The 19140-nt window shown below is 30.0% G+C and overlaps 4 protein-coding genes across 4 annotated transcripts; all 4 read left to right on the forward strand.

Moving 5' to 3' along the window:
- Positions 1-4638: 4638 nt before the first annotated feature.
- On the forward strand, positions 4639-6873 carry LOC149894561 (uncharacterized). Its single transcript, XM_090065413.1, has one exon. The coding sequence runs from the start codon at positions 4639-4641 to the stop codon at positions 6694-6696; it is 2058 nt and encodes a 685-aa protein (XP_089921539.1). The 3' UTR covers positions 6697-6873.
- Positions 6874-11222: 4349 nt separating this feature from the next.
- Positions 11223-13910, forward strand: LOC145183743 (uncharacterized). Its single transcript, XM_090096901.1, has 3 exons — positions 11223-11530; positions 11670-12486; positions 12603-13910. The coding sequence occupies exons 1-3, from the start codon at positions 11302-11304 to the stop codon at positions 13402-13404; spliced, it is 1848 nt and encodes a 615-aa protein (XP_089953027.1). The 5' UTR covers positions 11223-11301; the 3' UTR covers positions 13405-13910.
- A 2103-nt stretch (positions 13911-16013) lies between these two features.
- LOC145192255 (uncharacterized) lies at positions 16014-18926 on the forward strand. Its single transcript, XM_080069466.2, has 2 exons — positions 16014-16146; positions 17661-18926. Exon 2 carries the CDS (start codon positions 17669-17671, stop codon positions 18806-18808), a length of 1140 nt encoding a protein of 379 aa, XP_079925592.2. The 5' UTR covers positions 16014-16146; positions 17661-17668; the 3' UTR covers positions 18809-18926.
- LOC145192256 (zinc finger SWIM domain-containing protein 7-like) lies at positions 16021-17605 on the forward strand. The gene is made up of 2 exons (XM_080069467.2): positions 16021-16283; positions 16715-17605. Exons 1-2 carry the CDS (start codon positions 16065-16067, stop codon positions 16919-16921), a joined length of 426 nt encoding a protein of 141 aa, XP_079925593.2. The 5' UTR covers positions 16021-16064; the 3' UTR covers positions 16922-17605.
- Positions 18927-19140: the final 214 nt, after the last annotated feature.

A 19140-nucleotide genomic window follows, 5' to 3' on the forward strand; every position in this document is an offset into this window, starting at 1 on the left:
CTTTAAATTTTAAAAGTTCTTTTTCTTTTTTTTACATAAATACTTAAGTTGTTTAATTTTTTTTTTTTTTTTAATAAATATTTTAAAGTGTATATATTAATTAGTACATTGTGTAAAATGATAACTATAATTAATTTGATTATTGTTGTATTTATTAAAAACAAGCTATTAATAAATAGTAGTTGTAAAAATATTCGGAAAACATTGTAAAAAAAAGTTTCTACTCATCACTCTCAAGTTCTTTTTTGAATATAAGAGTTGGTGACCCATTAGTACTAAATTATTAAAATTATTTTAAATCGAAAACTTTAATAAATTACTTACAACCTTATTACCTACCTCCTTACTTACTAATAAATTACTTACTTATAAACTGCTACCTTATTATTTAAGTTGATAATTACTAATGTAAAAATTATATTTTAAAAAGATATAAAAATAAGTAATTTTAAGCGTAAAAGCCGACAACTTATTTTTATTCTAACAAGTAAGATGGTGAATTAATTGCTCTGAAGGACTTAAGTAATAGAAAAAGAACTTCGGTAATAAAAAAAAGAAAAGGATTTAGTGTTTTTGGGAGATGCTTTACCAAAACATAAAATAGAAAAAAGCATTGTTGCCAGAAATTTTCTCTACCTTAATGCCCTCAAGATGTCAATTGGGAAAGTCCTCATCTTCGTCTAGCAGGGGTTTCAAAAATATTTAAAAATAAAAGTTTTATAGTGATCAGTAAAATTGTTTAACAATTATCTGAAAAGGGTCAAGTTCTTCATTTAGTAATTTAAACCTATAAAAAAAAACAAATAGTTTATGAAAAACTGAATAATAAAGACATTTTAAAACCATTTTTCAGGACAAAACTTAAAAAAGTAGTTTTTTCTCTTTTTGGGATAATACTGCCAGTGTATAGCGGCATTCGAGTAGGAAACTTGGGTGCTTTTCATTTGATGAAGTTGGATAAAGCAATATTTATATTGGACGTTTAAGTGAAAATATCTACCTCTAAACAATTGATAATGCCAAAAATTGCAAAAAAAAACATTTTTTGTTGTTTTTTTTTTAGCAATTATTGACATTATCCCTCAACAACAACTAAAAAATGTTTAAACAAAACTGTTTAAGATAACTTAGATAAATTATCTTAGTTATAATAATAATAATAACAAAAAACTTAGATAAATATTTTATCTAAAGGTTAAAAAGTATTTTTATGTCCTTTTTTTTTTTCTCCTCCAATCAGTAAAACCTTAATACGGCTAATGCCGTGACTAGAGCATTAGCAATCTTTAATTTCATTATAATAGTTGTTGGAGTGGCAGATAAACCTTTGTAAACATTCCTTCTAGATAAATTCTACCTTTTATTTACTAACTAAATGACCAGTAAGACATAGCAGTTTGAGTATAAAGTGGCCAGAAATAATAATAACATCCGAATATTTGAACGAACTGGGACAAATGATTATGCAAAAGAACCAGTTATAAGTTCTGCATACAACTCAAATAGGTTGAAATGTTTATATACCAATGCCACGTCATTTGCCACGTCATTTGAAAAAAGTAAACTACACGAAGTTTTGATTGAAATCGAATTAAGTTTTCCAGACATATTTTTCATTACAGAAACATGGTGGAATGATACTTCAGCAACAATCATACCTGGATATAAACTTTATTGTAGAGACCTCAAGAATACCAGAGGTGGTGGAGTCTGTATTTATTTAAATGACCAAATTGATTCTTTTGAAGTCAATAAGGAAGTCTACAAGTACTACGACAATATGGTGTACAATTAAACTAATCAATGAATGCATACTATGTAGCTGTATTTATAGACCGGGAAGTGATGATCTGGTAAACTGCCAAAACATAATCAATTCCATTAAAGAAAGTTACAATTATTTCTTAAGAACTAAAATATATTTTGAAATTTTGATATGTGGTGATTTCAATTTTCCATCTTTGAACAGTATATGGAATTCTAGTTACGAAAGTGTCTGCATCACAAATAAAGAGAGGCAGTTTCTGGAATGTATTGAAAAATGTACACAACATGTAAAAAACCAACATTCCAACTAGATGACACAAAATTGACCAATATATTAGACTTAGTGTTTACAGCCTCTCCTTTTCGTATATCTAGCTTGGTTTATGCTTATGTTAACAGTAAGCTAAAAGTTAAAGACCATATAAGAGCAATTTCAACTGGAAATAACGAAATATCAACTGACAGTCAAGTTATTGCTAATCAATTAAATAGATTTTCCAATTCTGTACCTATAAACGAAAGCCTAACTAATATCCCAACATGTGAAAGTATAACAGAAAAAATTTGCCCAACCCCATTGCTTAAAAAGGATACAATAATGAATCATTTAATTAAAAATAAGTTAACAATACCAGAACAACATGGCTTTGTTAAATCAAAAAATTGTGTGACAAACCTTCTTGAAACATTAGATATAATAAGAGAATTGATAAATTGTGGTAAATGTGTTGATGTTGCCTTTTTGGACTTTTAAAAGGCATTTGATTCAGTTCCGCATTCCAGGCTGCTCTTAAAACTGAAATCATTTGGTATTGTTGAAAAATTGTTGCAATGGTATAAAGCTTTCTTATCAAATCGAAAACAGAGAGTTGTTTTGAGATTATTTGAATCAGAATGGGAAACAGTTTGTAGTGGGGTACCACAAGGATCTGTTTTAGGACCCTTGTTTTTTATAATTTATATAAATGATATAACACAAAAATTGAACAATAAAGCAAGGCTATATGCTGATGATTTAAAAATAATTGCAATTATAGAAAAAAATAAAATAAACCACTCTCTACAGTATGATCTTGATATCTTATTTACCTGGACAAAAAAATGGCTAATCAGTTTTAATAAAGATTAATGTAAAATCATGCATTTTGGTCGTGATAATCCGAAAAAAGCATATAGTTTAAAACACGACACTACAGAATCAGATACAATTCAACATGAACTAGTAGTAACGAAATTGGAAAGAGAACTAGGTGTTTATGTTTCGGACAATTTAAAATGGGAAAACCATTTTGAAAAAATGGTTAGGCGAATCAAAAATTGGGTATGCTAAAACACGCAATTCTCTATCCAGATGAAACATCAATGAAAGTGTTATATAAGTCACTCGTTCGGCCGCACTTGGAATATGCTTTTCAAGTATGGAACCCATATTTTGTTAGGGACATAGACTTAATCGGTTCAATGAAAAGCTACAAAACTTGGCTACAAAAAAAAGGGAGACAGTTACGAGCAAAGGTTAAAGAAAATGGACTTACAAAATCTATCGAATAGAAGAGAAAACGGAGATCTTTTCTAAACGTATAAATTCCTAAACAAACATGATACTATCAATTGGCATCGTGAACCAGAAGTATTGGTTAGGCTAACCAGACGGAACAATCAAAGTTTGAGAAGGCAGTATGTTCCAGACTTCTTGTTGAGACATTATTTTTTCACAAACCGTATTGTTGAAAATTGGAATCGATTGGAAAGTGATGTTGTCAATTCCATTTCAGTAATTAATTTTAAAAACAAACTTAATAAATTATGCAAAAAAAAACGCTGTTAATATCTAACATCTACTGTAGATTCTTTCTTAAGACTCTCAAGAACACAGCTTCAATTATTACTAAGAGAAGTAATACAATGTTTAATCAGAAACAGAAGGAGAAGTATCTATGTAAATCTATCTGCTAGACAATCTTGGTTATTTCTTAGGAACATCAAGAGTCTTAGGTATATTGAGAGCACCAGCATATGAATCAGCATAGTAGTTACCAAGATTGCTTTTTATATCTATGAGTTTGTTCTTTAAATTATCAGTTGCAGCACACTGTTATGATCAAACAATTTGGAGAGTAAAATGGGATGAGATAATTCATTAGCTATTTACTTAAAAGTAAACTTACAATTTTAAAGTATAAGATAAAAAGAAAAAATTAAGATCTCTAAATGAGCCTATGAGAGTAAAAATGGACCAAGTCCAATTTTTTTCAAATGACCCTTATGTATGTAAAACTGCTAAAAATTTGTTATATTTTTAGAGCAAAAATGGACCTAGTCCATAACACATTTATTTCTTATTCAACAGAGGGCAGCACATTTTTACTCTAACAATAAATCACCAGGTATAGAGAGTAATAGTGGACCAAGTCCATTGATATTGCTTTAATGTAAGAAATCAAGATTCAAGACCACATAAACTACACATTTTCTTAGAATTATTATTATTATATTAGAACAAGAATAACATGTGTACAGGTAAGATGCTTTAAATGAATATCTGATTATGGATTTATATTAATATAGTGAAGTATACAGCACTTTCACACTTTATAAAGTGACAAAACTGAAATAGTTTGGTGAGCGATAATATAAGATTTATTCAAATGCTCTCAGCAGGAATATAAATATTGATTTGTTAGACAGTAGATATAATGGTCTGTCACTACCAAAGTTACAGCCTCTTTAGAAAGGTCTATTTTGTGGCTTTAATAACATCTAGCTAGGGGAGCACTTGCATGCATGTTGTGTACATGTACATTATTCTTTCTAATAATATTCTGAATGTATGTAATATTTAAAAAATATTTATTGTAGAATAGTGTAAACATGCATTTACGAGCCGCACACATGGTGTCACTGGCATTGATAAAGTGCAAGAAGGTTCAGAGATCTCTAGCTACAGATACAACAATTGCAGATCCTAACTTAGCAGCAGATATAAAGACAGAACGTTCTACATTAGCAGTTGAATCTCCGATTGTAACAACTGAATCTCCGATTGTAACAACTGAATCTCCGATTGTAACAACTGAATCTCCGATTGTAACCGATCAACGCCCTCGAAAACGAAAACATTTTGTAACGAACTGGAAGAAAAATGTGATTAAGCGCTTACGAAATACAGGTAGCGAATATGTAAAGCATGGCGGAACGTTACAAAAAGCTAAGAAATTAAACGAACATTATTTAATAAATCACAGTTGCAAAAACAAATGTGCTGAAAATTTGACTTTAGAGCAGACTAAAACTCTGTTTGAAAATTTCTGGAAATTGGGAGATTTTGATGCACAAAATCTGTTTCTTGCTGGCTGCGTGAAACAATCAACAGTAGAACGTAGACGACCAAGAGTAAGAAAAAACAAAATTACGAAAAATGAAAAAAAACATGCAAAGGATTTTGCACGAGTATACTCTGTGTTTGCAGATAATAAGCCCGTTACTGTTTGCAAACCATACTTCTTGGCGATATTTGACATTAGCAGCGGTCGACTAAATCGTGCGTTAGTCAACCAACGGGAGAATGGTGGTGTGTCAGGCAAAGATGGACGAGGAAAATATGATCACAAGACACAACGCATTCATGAGGAACACATCACTCGCATTAAAGATCATATTCGCATGTTTCCCACATACGAAAGTCACTATACTAGAAGTCACAGTGCATCTCGCCGTTTTCTACCTGCTCATTTGACGGTATCCACTATGTACGACATGTATAGAGAAAAATGCATACAGGATTCAGTCGAACCCCAAAAAGAGTGGAAATTTTGGGACATTTTTAATCATGAATTTAACTTGACGTTCCATCAGCCACTAAAAAATACGTGCAAGAAATGTGACATTTTTAAAACAGACATTGAAATAGAAAGAACTGAACACCAAAAATCTCAACTAAAAGCAGCGCATGAGATTCATTTGCGCAAAGCAGAGAAGGCGCGTCAATCCTTAAAACTAGAAAAGGAAAATGAAGACAATAAACATGCGTCTTTTTGTTTTGACCTGCAAAAGGTCATGTCATTGCCTTGCCTTACAACCAAGGAAGTTTATTATTGCCGGCAATTATCAGTGTTTAATCTAGGCATTCATGACCTTAAAAATGACAATGCAGTGATGAATGTATGGCATGAGGGAACAGCCTCACGAGGTGCAGGTGAGATCGGTTCATGCTTATTGGCATATTGTCAAAATCTGGCAAATAGGGATATTACGTCTATTACAGCATTCAGCGACTCGTGCGGCGGCCAAAATCGAAATATAAAAATTACACTGTTATGGATGCATTTGACGCAGACGATGAGTATTGAACTGGTGAATCATAAGTTTATGGTCTCTGGGCATTCTTATTTGCCTAACGATGCAGGTTTTGGAATAATTGAGAGAGCAAAACCAAAATCCACAGAGATCTTCGTGCCAGAACAGTGGTACAAATTGATCGAGAACTGCTCTATGAAGAAGCGCTTTAGTGTTGCAAGATTAAGCGCTGATAATTTCAAGAGTGTGGAGCCCTTATTGAAATTAATTACAAATTGGAAAGTGGATGAGAGTGATCAGAAGGTCAACTGGCTGGATATGCAATGGCTGCAACTTAGAAAGAACGAGCCATACAAACTGTGCTTTAAATACTCTTTAGATGATGGCGCATCATTCAGTTTCATTTCGCTAGCGAAACGCGGACGTCAAACGAATCTTAGTGAAGTGAGTTTGGCTCCACTGTACTGTGGAGCAACAAAACTGAGCAAAGAAAAATACTCAGATCTAATGAAACTGTTAAAGTATATTCCTCCCATCTATCATGACTTCTATCAAAAGTTGGAACACAGCGGTCACAACAAGGATGTACTAGAAGATGAACTGCTCGATGACAGCGGCGATGATGATCAGTAAATTCGTGTGGTTTTTATTGTACTGTTTGTAATAATGAGGACTATTTTTGCCGATAATTAGTAAATAGTAATTGTGTTTTTTTACAACATAGTATGAATTTGTACTACTTGTCTTAATTTGAATTGCTATTGTAAACGAATAATATGAAATTTGTTCATGATTTTACACTAAAATGATTTAGCGCTTTGTTGATTATGTTTAGAGAAAAAATGGACCAAGTCCATAACTATTATTATATTATTAATAATTATTCAAAAATTTATTTGTGCATTTCACATTTCTTGTTGTCTAAGAAAAAAGATTTAAAATGATACTAGACATCAATAATATTACATATGGCTGATTTATAATATATGCAAACACTAAGAACGCTTATTTCTAACAATATAGAAATATGGACTTGGTCCACTTTTACTCTTATGGGTTCAAATATTTTAACTGATCTAGTCCAAAGATTGTTGATTAATTTTTCTTAACCAGCAAAAAACATATTCACAAAAAAGTTTGATCAAAACTTCTCTAAATTGATTTTGGATTTACGGAAATTTGAGCTAAGGAAAAAGAGATTGCCTCTGTCGCTTTTCACTTGACTTTAAACTGGGTTATATAGTAAGTTTTTTGCCAAAAAATTGCATGACAAAATTAGCTGACATTGGAAACAGTTTCGCGATAAAAGTAATTATGAAATATGAGCAATTTTTTAGAGCTTTAGTATGTAGGATGGATCTCTACAAACTAAAAATATCTTTAAAAGCCTCAAAATTTTTGTTGTTCTCTTTGTAAATAATGATAAAAAAAAAAAAAAAAACGAAAATAATAATAATAATAATAATAATAATAATAATAATAATAATAATAATAATAATAATAATAATAATAATAATAATAATAATAATAATAATAATAATAATAATAATAATAATAATAATAATAATAATAATAATAATAATAATAATAATAATAATAATAATAATAATAATAATAATAATAATAATAATAATAATAATAATAATAATAATAATAATAATAATAATAATAATAATAATACCACTACTATCGGACTCGGTGGGAATCTCGTACGAGATTTACGAGATTTACGATGGCGATGCATCGGTTTATACGCAAAAGTGCGTATTTGGATTTTTTCCTTCGTAAAAATACGCGACCAATGCTATATGGGACAAAAGTATACAAATTTTGCACAAAAATATTTGTGATAATTATTTTGTTTGTTCATGCCTGTAAATGTCATTACATAAACCCCATATTGGTTTTCATCAAAATATTTGCAAAATTGGAGATTTGAAGATTGTTCTTTGTCCTAACAAAGGATTTTGTGGGTTGGTTCCTTTCTGCATAAATCCATCCGATTTTCAATTTTTTGAAATGTTCTCAATAAAAAGTAAATGAAAAATAGTTTGGTTTTTTTATAATAGCATAAAGAACTATATTATAAGATATTATAGGTAGGTAGATATTGCAGTTATTTAATAATTAATAAATATGCAAAACTTACTGCTAAATATCTAAGCCTATGTCTTCAAAATAGTCAATAAGAGAACATTCATTTAAATCCATGAAATTTGATTCCTCAGTTGTAGTGTCCCAATCAGCTTCTTGTTCATAATTTTTAAATAATAGGAAGTTTTTGAGAGCTTCTGATACCTGATGTTTAATCCTTTTCATTCTCACATCCAGTTTTGCTGAAGACACTATAGGATCCGATGAATCTAATGCTCGATTAAATACATCGAGCAAATTACTTTTACGAGAACACTTTCGAGAAAGATATCTTCGATTCTGCCTATAGTACTTATTACAAGATTCAGCTCCCTCTTCACCAAAAAATCCAGGTGATAATGGTAGTGTCATAATAATGTTTTTTGAATGACAAAGAATTTTATGAAGAGAGGCAGGCATGTTGAACCATTTATACATACTAATAAATAAGGAATATGTATCATGGCAGAAGGACCCAAATTTTTCAAAGTCCAAATGTTCGTGACAATTAAGGGCAGCTAGAATGGTGCTTAAATTTGATACAAGTTCATCATCTAGTTCTAAAATTTTAGCGAGATCATGAGGTTTACTGAAAAGTTTCCGACATAATTTACCAGTTGTTGTATTTCCCTGTCCGCCTTGACATGGTCTATCAATTTTGATCTTAAAGAAGTCCTCTACTTTATGTCGAACTCTGTCCTTCTCTTCAGCTAAAGCTTTTTTATTTTCCTCACCTTTAACTTGCCATAATTCTAACTTTTTTCTGTATGATAAATTAAGCAAGCAATTGAGAGTGTTGATGGTAGCATGCAAAGGCTGGCAACCATAAATAAGGGACGAATCACCTTTTGGCTTAAATTGATCATTATCAAAGTTTGGCAAGTTGTTAAAATGCTTTAGTGTAGATTTACAAATGGGGCAGCTTTGGGAAGATTTATTGTCAAGTAAAAAATTTAAAATTTTCCCATCAATTAAAGTCGGAAAGAACAACGATGAAATATTAACTTGCAACTCTTCTCCAGTATCTGTTTGATATGGAGCTAAGTTTTTGATGTCCTCTTCAATTTGTTGGAAGGTTACCTTAACATGTTCCATTGTTTCTTTAGTAAATTCCAGAGACAGGGGGCGCACAAATCGAAAAGATTGAGGAGTAGGATTTTTCCATAAAATTTCTCCATCTAGCTTACTTCTTAGCTGTAATGGTGTCATGGTAACTGTAAATAACGAGTGGTCATCTATTAATAAACCAGATGATGACGCCTGGTGATATTCAATTTGACCAGTTGTTCCATCAGCACCGTATGCGAAGATCATTTCAGCATCAATAACACTTTTATTTATCTTCTTCATATAATTCACAATTTGATCTTCTTCTAATAGTACAATCCTCGAAATTGTGTGACAAGATAGTGATTTTATTGAAGTGACACTTTCACATCAGATGATTGGATTTCATCTGGACGACATTTCTTCTTTGCTTGAGAGACTTCAAAATATGTTGGAAAGATGTTGACATTTCTACTTTTCATTTCAACTCGTAAATTTTGGTATGTATTTTTCGATAATGAATTATCAATAAGAAGATTTAATGCCTCATCTGGCGCCATCTTAATTGGTTTCTGTGTACTGATTTTACTAAGAAGCTCCTCTGCATTATCAATATTATCGATGACTATCTTAATCAATTGTTTCAAGAATTTACATCCTTTTCTATGTGATGCTGTTTGAACAGCTTTTAGTAATACATAAATGCAGTCTTCAGAATCTTCGGCTATTTGAGTTGCCGCTTGATATTGCCTCCTTTCGCACAATTCTTCTAATGATTTTGATGGTCGTCCTCTTTTTCTTAATGGTGATGTTTGGCATGGTTGAACAAAATACTCAGGAGAGATCACAAATTGTTCAGAGTTAGTGGGATGATGGCGCATTAGATTTGTAGAATCATAATTCCTTAATCTCCAATGTCGTGAGAAATTACTTTTAAGATTATTCAAATCTTCTTTTGCAGTAATTCCACTTTCAGTTAATTTTTTATTGTAAAATGATTCAATCTTTGTAATGCATTTTGAAAAACTGATTTCAAAATTTTCTTTAAATAACAATTTTCCAAACTCAAATTTCAACAAACTGATTGCTGCTGTATTTTCACTATTTTCGGTCATCATTAATGACTTTTAGGAAATGCGCAATAAAAATTAATTGTATGATCCTTTAATAAAATCGGTTTAGATGAATTTAAGTGATAATAAATGTCACAAGATAATTTACTGCTTACTCATACTAATTGAACTTTACTATACGCGTGACTACATATGCAAACATTACCAAGAATTCTACCCTAAACGCATAATGACTTAATTTTATTAAAAAACTAGTTATACTTAAATAAATATTTTGTGCATGTAAGCTTTCAGAAATAATATTTAATGCAAGTTATAAAGTTGATCTCATGTATGTATTAGCAAGGTCATAGACAACTTTTTTTGATGTTTGAGCTAAGCAACTTTGAAACATAAAAGAAAACTCCATATTTAAGTATGTTCATATATATAAGGAATGAGGGTGCTACGCAAAAATTTGCGTTGATTGGAGACTGGGAGCAACAAAAACCCCAAAACGTTTATATATTTTCAAAAATATCTCGTAGTTGGTGGAATAATAACAGCAGAATGGAATATTAAAACAGGGTGGCCAGCGGTCCTTGAAATCCTTGAAATCCTGGAAAAGTTCTAGAATTTTATAGGTCCTGGAAAAGTCCTGGAAAAACACCCCTTTTTACAAAAAATCCTGGAACTTTTTTTTATAGAGTTATATACTCCATTTATTATGAAAACAAGAAAATGGAATATTATATATTCCGTTTTCTTATTTTCATCTTTTACAAAATTTTTAGTTTGATTATGTATTTTCTGGAATGATCAAAATATTTTAATTAATTTTACTATATTTATTATTATTTCTACTAATTATATAGAAAGTAAAATATACAAATAGTATATATATATATATATATATATATATATATATATATATATAAATTAATATATAATATAACTAACATAATATATAATTAATAAATAATTAATATATAATATAACTAACATAATGCCTAAGTCAAAGAACTGTCGTTTCCAAACAAAATGGCTATACAATAAAAAGTATTCTTCTTGGGTAATATTTTGTTCTTCAAGTTCAAAGAAAGCAAGATGTAATTGGTGCCGAACAGATATTAATATTTCTAACATGGGAGTATCTGCTTTGGATTCTCATGCAATTGGTAAGAAGCATAAAGAGCATGCAAGGACACATGATGCAGCTAATATATTCTTTACAGGTAGTTTTTTAGTTATTTGATTTGATTTTTTACTTTTTATTTTTAAAAATATTTTTGAATTTTGGAATGCTTGGAGCAAATTGATTAGCTGTGCACTTTACCGGATATTAATTTTTTTTTTTACACATTTCATTCCTAGATTTTACTACAGAAATATCTGGCTATAAAGCAGCTTTTGTTAACTTACAAGAACATTTTTGCAATTCAAACAAGGTTTTAAATGACAAAATGGCACAACCTACTATAGAGGATCTTCAATCTCCAGCTCTGGTTACCAAGGCAGAAATAATATGGACCTTAAATGTTGTAATGTCACATTTTTCTTTAAGATTATGCTTAAATTTAAATGAAATATTCAAATCTATGTTCTCTGATAGTACAATAGCATCAAAGTTTGCATTAAGCAAAACAAAATGTGGCTACCTCCTAAATTTTGGTTTAGCACCATACTATCAAGAGCAACTTATATCTGAAGTCAGAGCATCACCCATCTTTGTTTTGTCATATGATGAGAGTATGAATGTAATCTTTAAAAATGAACAAATGGACTGTGGAGGTAGATACTGGGATTCAAATTCTGGTGGTGTAAAAGCTAGATATATTGATTCTAAATTCCTCAGACGCCCTAATTCACAGAATTTATTTGACAAACTTATTGAAGCAACAGAGATGTTTGATCTTGGAAAACTAATTCAAGTATCAATGGATGGTCCTAATGTTAATTGGGAGGTTCTAAAAATGTTAGATGAACATAGACAGGAAAAACGATATTCTGATATAGTTAATATGGGGAGTTGCAGTTTGCACATTGTTCATTGTGCCCTACAGACAGCAATAAATTCCCAAAAGTGGGAGTTAGAAAAAAAATTTCGTGCTATGTATAATTTTTTCAAAGAGTCACCAGCTAAAATAGATGAATATATTAGAGTTTGCGAAACTGATCTGCTTGCTTTGCCGTAAGTATGCATATTTGAACAGAAAAAATATAATAATAAATTATGTTATCTTTTATATTTATATATAAGTTAAGAGCAGTTCGCCATTTATATTTTTGGATTTTATCGTTTCACAGTTTCTGCGCAACTCGCTGGGTAGAAGATGAAAGTGTGGCTTCGAGAGGCATTATTGTATGGCCAAACATGGTTAAAATTATAAAGTATTGGGAATCACTATACAAAAGCAGACGTTCTAAAAATAAGAGCTATGAAGTTCTGGTAGATCATCATCTTCACAATTTTGTACCTTTGCGAATGCAGTTTTTCAAAGATCTTGATAAAAAATTGAAAGGATTTCTAGTTCTATTTCAAACAGACAGGCCTATGGTTCCATTTTTATCTAACAGTTTAGAAAGCATGTTGCGAAGTTTAATGAAAATGACTCTCAAACCAAAAATTTTAAATGAAGCTGCAACTGCATATAGTTTAATTAAGATTGAAGTAGGTAAATCAAACAACCACCTAGATGTAAAAAAAATTGAATTCGGAACAGCACTAAAACAGATGCTAAGTTCTCTTTATTGTAAACCAGAAGAGAAATTAGAGTTTATAATGGAATGTAAGCAGATTATCATAGTATTATTGCAAAAATTACAAGAAAGATGCCCATTGAAATATTCTTTAGTGAGGAATGCTTCATCTTTGTCTCCAAATGAAATGGTTCAAAACAAGGAAATATCCGCTGTTAAATTCAAGGCTCTAGCTGAGAGATTAAGTGCATTAAAATGGCTTTCAACCGATGATGCAGATGATCCAAAACAACAATATGATGAATTTGTTAATGCAGAAAGTGTTCAATTTAATGAAAAGTTTGAGTCTTTTAACAAGTTAACTGATTCTGTTGATAAATTTATTGCTGTCTATTACACAAAACTCTGAAGTACTCAGCATTGTGGAAAGTCTGTGCTATCATTTTTGTGTTATCTCATGGCCAATCTGGAATAGAACGAGGATTCAGTGTCAACAAACAGCTGTTGGTTGAAAATCTGCAAGAGAGATCTCTTATTTCTCAAAGAATAGTTTATGATCATATCAATTCTCATGACATTGTTATTCATCACTATGAGCTCCCCAGCAATCTTTTAAAAAGTTGTAAGCTAGCATACAATCGCTACAATGCAGTATTGAAAGAAAACAAGGATCAGTTAAAGTTAGATGAAGTAAGCAGGAAACGTCAATTGATTGATGGAGATATTTTAGTTATTAAAAAACAGAAAGAAAGTGTTAGAAAGTGCATTGAAGTTCTCAAATCTGATGCTGACAAGTTAAGCATTGACGCAGAAGTAAAGAGAGACTTCACTGTCCTTGCAAAAGCAAATTCTTTTAGAAACACAATTTTAGAAAAAGAACAAACAATTAAAGACCTTGATCTTTCATTAAAAAAACTGGAGCAATCCAAAAAAGAGATAAAATAAAAGAGTTGTTATATATATATATATATATTTTAAATGACGACATCTTGTATGAGAGTTGAATAAATTTAATATATGAACTTCAATAAATACGAATTCTCTCAATACTAATTTTTTATTTTATCTAAGAAATTTTCGCTAGATTATTGATACTAGCATCTTCAGCTTTAATTACAAATATTATTAAATTAAATTACAAACAAACATTAACGGTAATGTCACTTTTTAATGGCTTCTTTAAACTTCGCTTTAGTTGGGCTTCTTTAATATTTCGTAGGTATAAAAAGTATGGCGTCCAGAATTGCGTTTTTACATATTGACCGTCATCTAAATTCATACCTCCATTTTTAGGTCCGCATTTGTTGAACTGAATTTCGATTGCCTCTCGAACTTTTCTTTCAATTTTTTTGGGTTCTACTTTTAGCGTCTTTACTTGATCCCATTTTATATTACCTGAACATTTAATTTTATGATGGCCAATTGCATATTGTTCTAATTTAGCGTAAATAAAAGTAAAGAAATTAAGCGTATACACTTAAATTCTTCATTCAATAGTAAACGCCAAATAGTATACACACTTTAGAACTTTAACAACTTGACGTGTATTCATCCTCTAAAAAACTTATTTCTAATTAACTAATCATTTCCTTATAGTTATTATATTTGTTGTTCTTATTTGGTTCATCAAGTGCTTGTAAGAAAGACTGCAGTTGCATAAGTGCTTGTAAGATGACTCATAATGTAAAATAAGAAAATTTTTTTTTTCACATTTTACAAATTAATCTCAATACTAATTTTTTATTTTATCTAAGAAAATTTCTTAGATAAAATAAAAAATTAGTATTGAGAGAATTCGTATTTATTGAAGTTCATATATTATATATATATATATATATATATATATATATATATATACATATATATATATATATATATATATATATATATATATATATATATATATATATATATATATATATATATATATATATATATATATGTTTGTATGAGTTTGAAAAAACGTTACATAAATATATGTATTTATATATGATTTATATTTAACACACAAACAATTATATGTATGTATGATTTATTTGCGTATTTAAATATAAATATTTAGTTGTTTCGTTCTAAGACAATATATTTTGCATTAACTGGTCCATTTTATTGTCGAGAAAAAATCAAGATATCCTTGAATAACCCAAAATTTCCTTGAAAAATCCTGGAAATATCCTGGAATTTAAAATTTACTTTTAGCTGGCCACCCTGCAAAAAGTTGAAGGTGAAAGAAGAAATTCATTCCTCTACATAGCTGGGAATAATTGCTATGTAAAAAACAAGAATCACAACGGTTACATTTATTTAAAATGCAAAAACTATCAATTGTGTGTTGGAACTGCAAAAATACGCGAAGGAAGTGATTTACTTGAGACTAGATGAGACTACTTGAGACACTTTTGTATCTGTCTTCGGTGTTCAGATATCCTTGCAAATGACAGAAACAAAAGATGTCCAATTTGTCGTTCAGAAATTGAAAACTTTTTAAATGTTTTTGTGTCTTAGTTGGAGGAACTGTTTGATTATTTACTATTGTAAATTATATATAGATCATATATATACATATATATTATATTCTAATTGGTGATTATGACTTTCGATTGAAGTTTTTTCGGTTTTAAATACATTTATGACATTTCGATCGAAAATTCGATTGAAATTATTTCGGTTCTAATTTTTTTCGTGAATATTTTCGGTTGTGTAATAAATTTCTCATATTCGGTTCTAAATTGAAATTTAGGATTCGGTTGAATCATAGGACGCCTACTTTTCGGTTCTAATTGTTCGGTTATGAAATATTTCGGTGATATTTTCGAGGATAAATATTTTCGGCTCTATCATGTGACACGTATTCTTGTGAATATAGTTTCACGGTTATATTAAACAGGAATATAAACGGTATAAGATTTTTTACCACGGTAATGTTTTCCAGCTATTCTTACTACTTTTATCGTTATGATGGATACTAAAAAACCTTGTCAACAAAAAAAGACGATTCAAGTGAAAGTTATCCTTTGTCAAATGTATAAATGACAATCTATCGTGTCTGCTATTATCATAATCATTTAAATGGAAGAAGCATGTGTTATTTGTAAAGAAATATTACTGCAGCTACAAAATTATGGCAAATCAGATAACAAAAATATTTCAGGTGATAAAGTTATTTCAGATGAATTTTTATCAATCTTGAATTGTGTATTTCCTACAATTCTTGAAGCTGCTTTGGATTTAGTAGATAATTCTTCTGTAACACATGTTCAATGTCCAAAAGGGAGATCATTTTATCAGGTATTTGAGATAAAGTTCATTTTATGAAGTATATAAAAAATGTTTCTCACACTAAAGACTGCGTTTTTTTACTTCTGAAGAATATGAACTTAATAAACTACTAGCATGATGTTCATACCATTTTTAAAGTGATTATAATACATAAAATTGTTTCTTAAGTGAACCCATAACATGATCATTAAGTTAAAACTCCAACCATGTTTTTTGAGTTAAATATGAGTCTTGAATTAAACAAACAAACGCGTATGAAATTAAATAATTGTATAATTTAAACACAAACAAAGCCATATAAATCTGAAGTATTAATTTCTGAGTTGAAAATTTTTTAGTTTAATGATAAGATAATGCCACATAACATTTGATTGTACAGCTGAACTGTGATTAAGACTGTGACACTAACTTTGTATTCACTTTAATAATTTTTTCTCAAGGTTAATGGTTCAACAGGAACTATATATTCTGTAATGGCAACATCTTTATACTGCTCCTGTCCAACATTTTATTTTGCATGCGTAAAGAGAAATTCAAACATAATATGTAAGCACCTGCTGGCTGTATATTTGGCACATGCTACTGCTACTATCAAGCATATAATGTTATCTAACAAAGACTTTGCTTTGATGCTTGTAGATAATTGACTTTTTTTATTAAATAAACTGATTATTTTTTGTTACGTTTATCTGGCTGTACATTACTTTTATCTTTTTAAGAAATTAATCTAAAGTTTAGCTTTTAAGCATCAACAATAGTTGCTGTTATCTTTTTTGTATTTATTTTTGTTATTAAATATCAAAATATAATTTTTTAGTATTTATTTTTAACTTGTGAGGATTTCTTGCCTTTTTTTATCTAAGTATTCTGTAGAACTGATAAACATTAAAGAAGCTGTATAGTTTTTTCTTACTGAAATTTTGTTGAAGTTTTGAGAAAAAGATGTTTTTTAAAATTTAGATTAATTTCTTATCCCCTAGAAAGCAATTTTTAGTAAAGTTTATTGTTAAATTAAAAATATAGTAAAAACAGAATTTAACTAATGACACATTTAAAAGCATCAAAATGTATTATCAGAGTAATTTTCATTATTTTGGTTGTTAAATAAGATCAGGCAAAAATAGATAAATAAATAAATAAAATAAACAAACAAAGAAAACAGTCAAAATAAATTTAATTCAAATTAATTCAATTAGATATAAAATTGCAAGTAAAAGCTCAATAAGGTAGCATTTAAAAAATTTTTAAGAATAGTTTTGTTACTTCGTTAACATTCAAAAATTACATCTTAATAGCCTTTTTTACAGACCTTTAACAAAAAAAAATAAAAATTGTTTTTAGAATTCTTACTGATTATTTAGATGTTGTTTTGTTTTTATTATTTAGACTAGAGTATGAGTTCCCGCTTAAACATGTTGAGAGTACAATATTCACTCGGCCAAATATTGAAACGTTATTACTGTAGAAGCATGCAGAAGCAAGTTTCCATTGACTTTCGTTCAGATACCGTGACTCAGCCATCTGCAAACATGCGTGCAGCTATGATGAAGGCTGTTGTCGGGGACGATGTTTACAAAGAAGATCCCACTATTAATGAACTTGAATGTTTTTGTGCAAATTTATTTGGCATGGAAAAAGCATTATTCGTTCCTTCTGGAACCATGGGAAATCTGTTGTGTTTGATGTCTCACATCAATGGTCGTGGAGAAGAATTAATTATAGGAGCAGAACAGCATGTTTATTGTTATGAACAAGGTCATTTTATGCAATTAGGCTCAATTCCAGCACGTGTGCTTCCAAATCAGTCTAATGGGACAATATGCTTGAAGGCAATTGAAGAACATATAAAGGATAGAAGTGACTTTCATTTTTGTGAAACAAAACTAATATGCTTAGAAAACACTCACTTACGATCAGGTGGATTACCCTTACCACTTAATTATTTAAAAAACGTCACTGCTCTTAAACAAAAGTATAATTTAAAAGTGCATGTTGATGGGGCAAGAATTTATAATGCTGCAGTAGCTCTTAATGAATCTGTCAAATCTCTTCTTGAAAGCATTGACTCTGTCTCGATGTGTCTATCTAAAGGTTTAGGCTGCCCAGTTGGTTCCGTGATAGGAGGTACTGGAGAATTCATAGAAAGGGCTATGCGTTTACGCAAGTGCCTAGGTGGGGGTATAAGACAAGGTGGCATACTGGCGGCAGCTGGACTGTTTGCTTTGAAAGACGCTCAAAGGAACTTAAGTAAAGACCATGAAAATGCTCGACTTCTTGCGGAGGGAATTCATGGGCTAGGATTAAATAGTATTACAGTTGATCTCAGCAAGGTGCATACCAATATTATATTTGTAAAAACCCCTGAAGGTGCCGCCAAACTAATTGCTGATGCTTTAAAGAAAAATCAAATATTATCTTCACCTTTCTCTTCATCGAGCATACGATTTGTTACTCATTTAAATGTTAGCCAAGATGACGTCTTAAGATGCGTAAAAGTTATCGAATGCATATCCAAAGATTTGTTTCCATTGTGATAAATGAACTTAAAGGTAACCCTTTCCAGCCCAAATTATATAATTTAGTTATTTTTACTTACACAACTATGTTTTTTAAACGAAATTGCAAAGAGCCATCTATGATAGACTTGTAAAACTATTTCTTTCCTTTAATGCGGGAAATTTACATAGACACGAAATTTAAGATATTTTGAATGACATGTTGCTGTATAGCAACAATGGGCTGGAAAGGGTTTTAAAAGTACATAAAAGTTATAAACTAGATATAAGCTATATGTATATGTATACACACACGCGCGCGCGCGCACACACACAGAGTATGTGCCAAAATTGTCACCATGTTTGAACAA

This window comes from Hydra viridissima, unplaced genomic scaffold (assembly GCF_058129835.1).
Source record: "Hydra viridissima isolate aposymbiotic clone 2 unplaced genomic scaffold, HvirCarnegie_v1 scaffold_1, whole genome shotgun sequence".
In the NCBI taxonomy this organism is placed as follows: domain Eukaryota; kingdom Metazoa; phylum Cnidaria; class Hydrozoa; order Anthoathecata; family Hydridae; genus Hydra; species Hydra viridissima.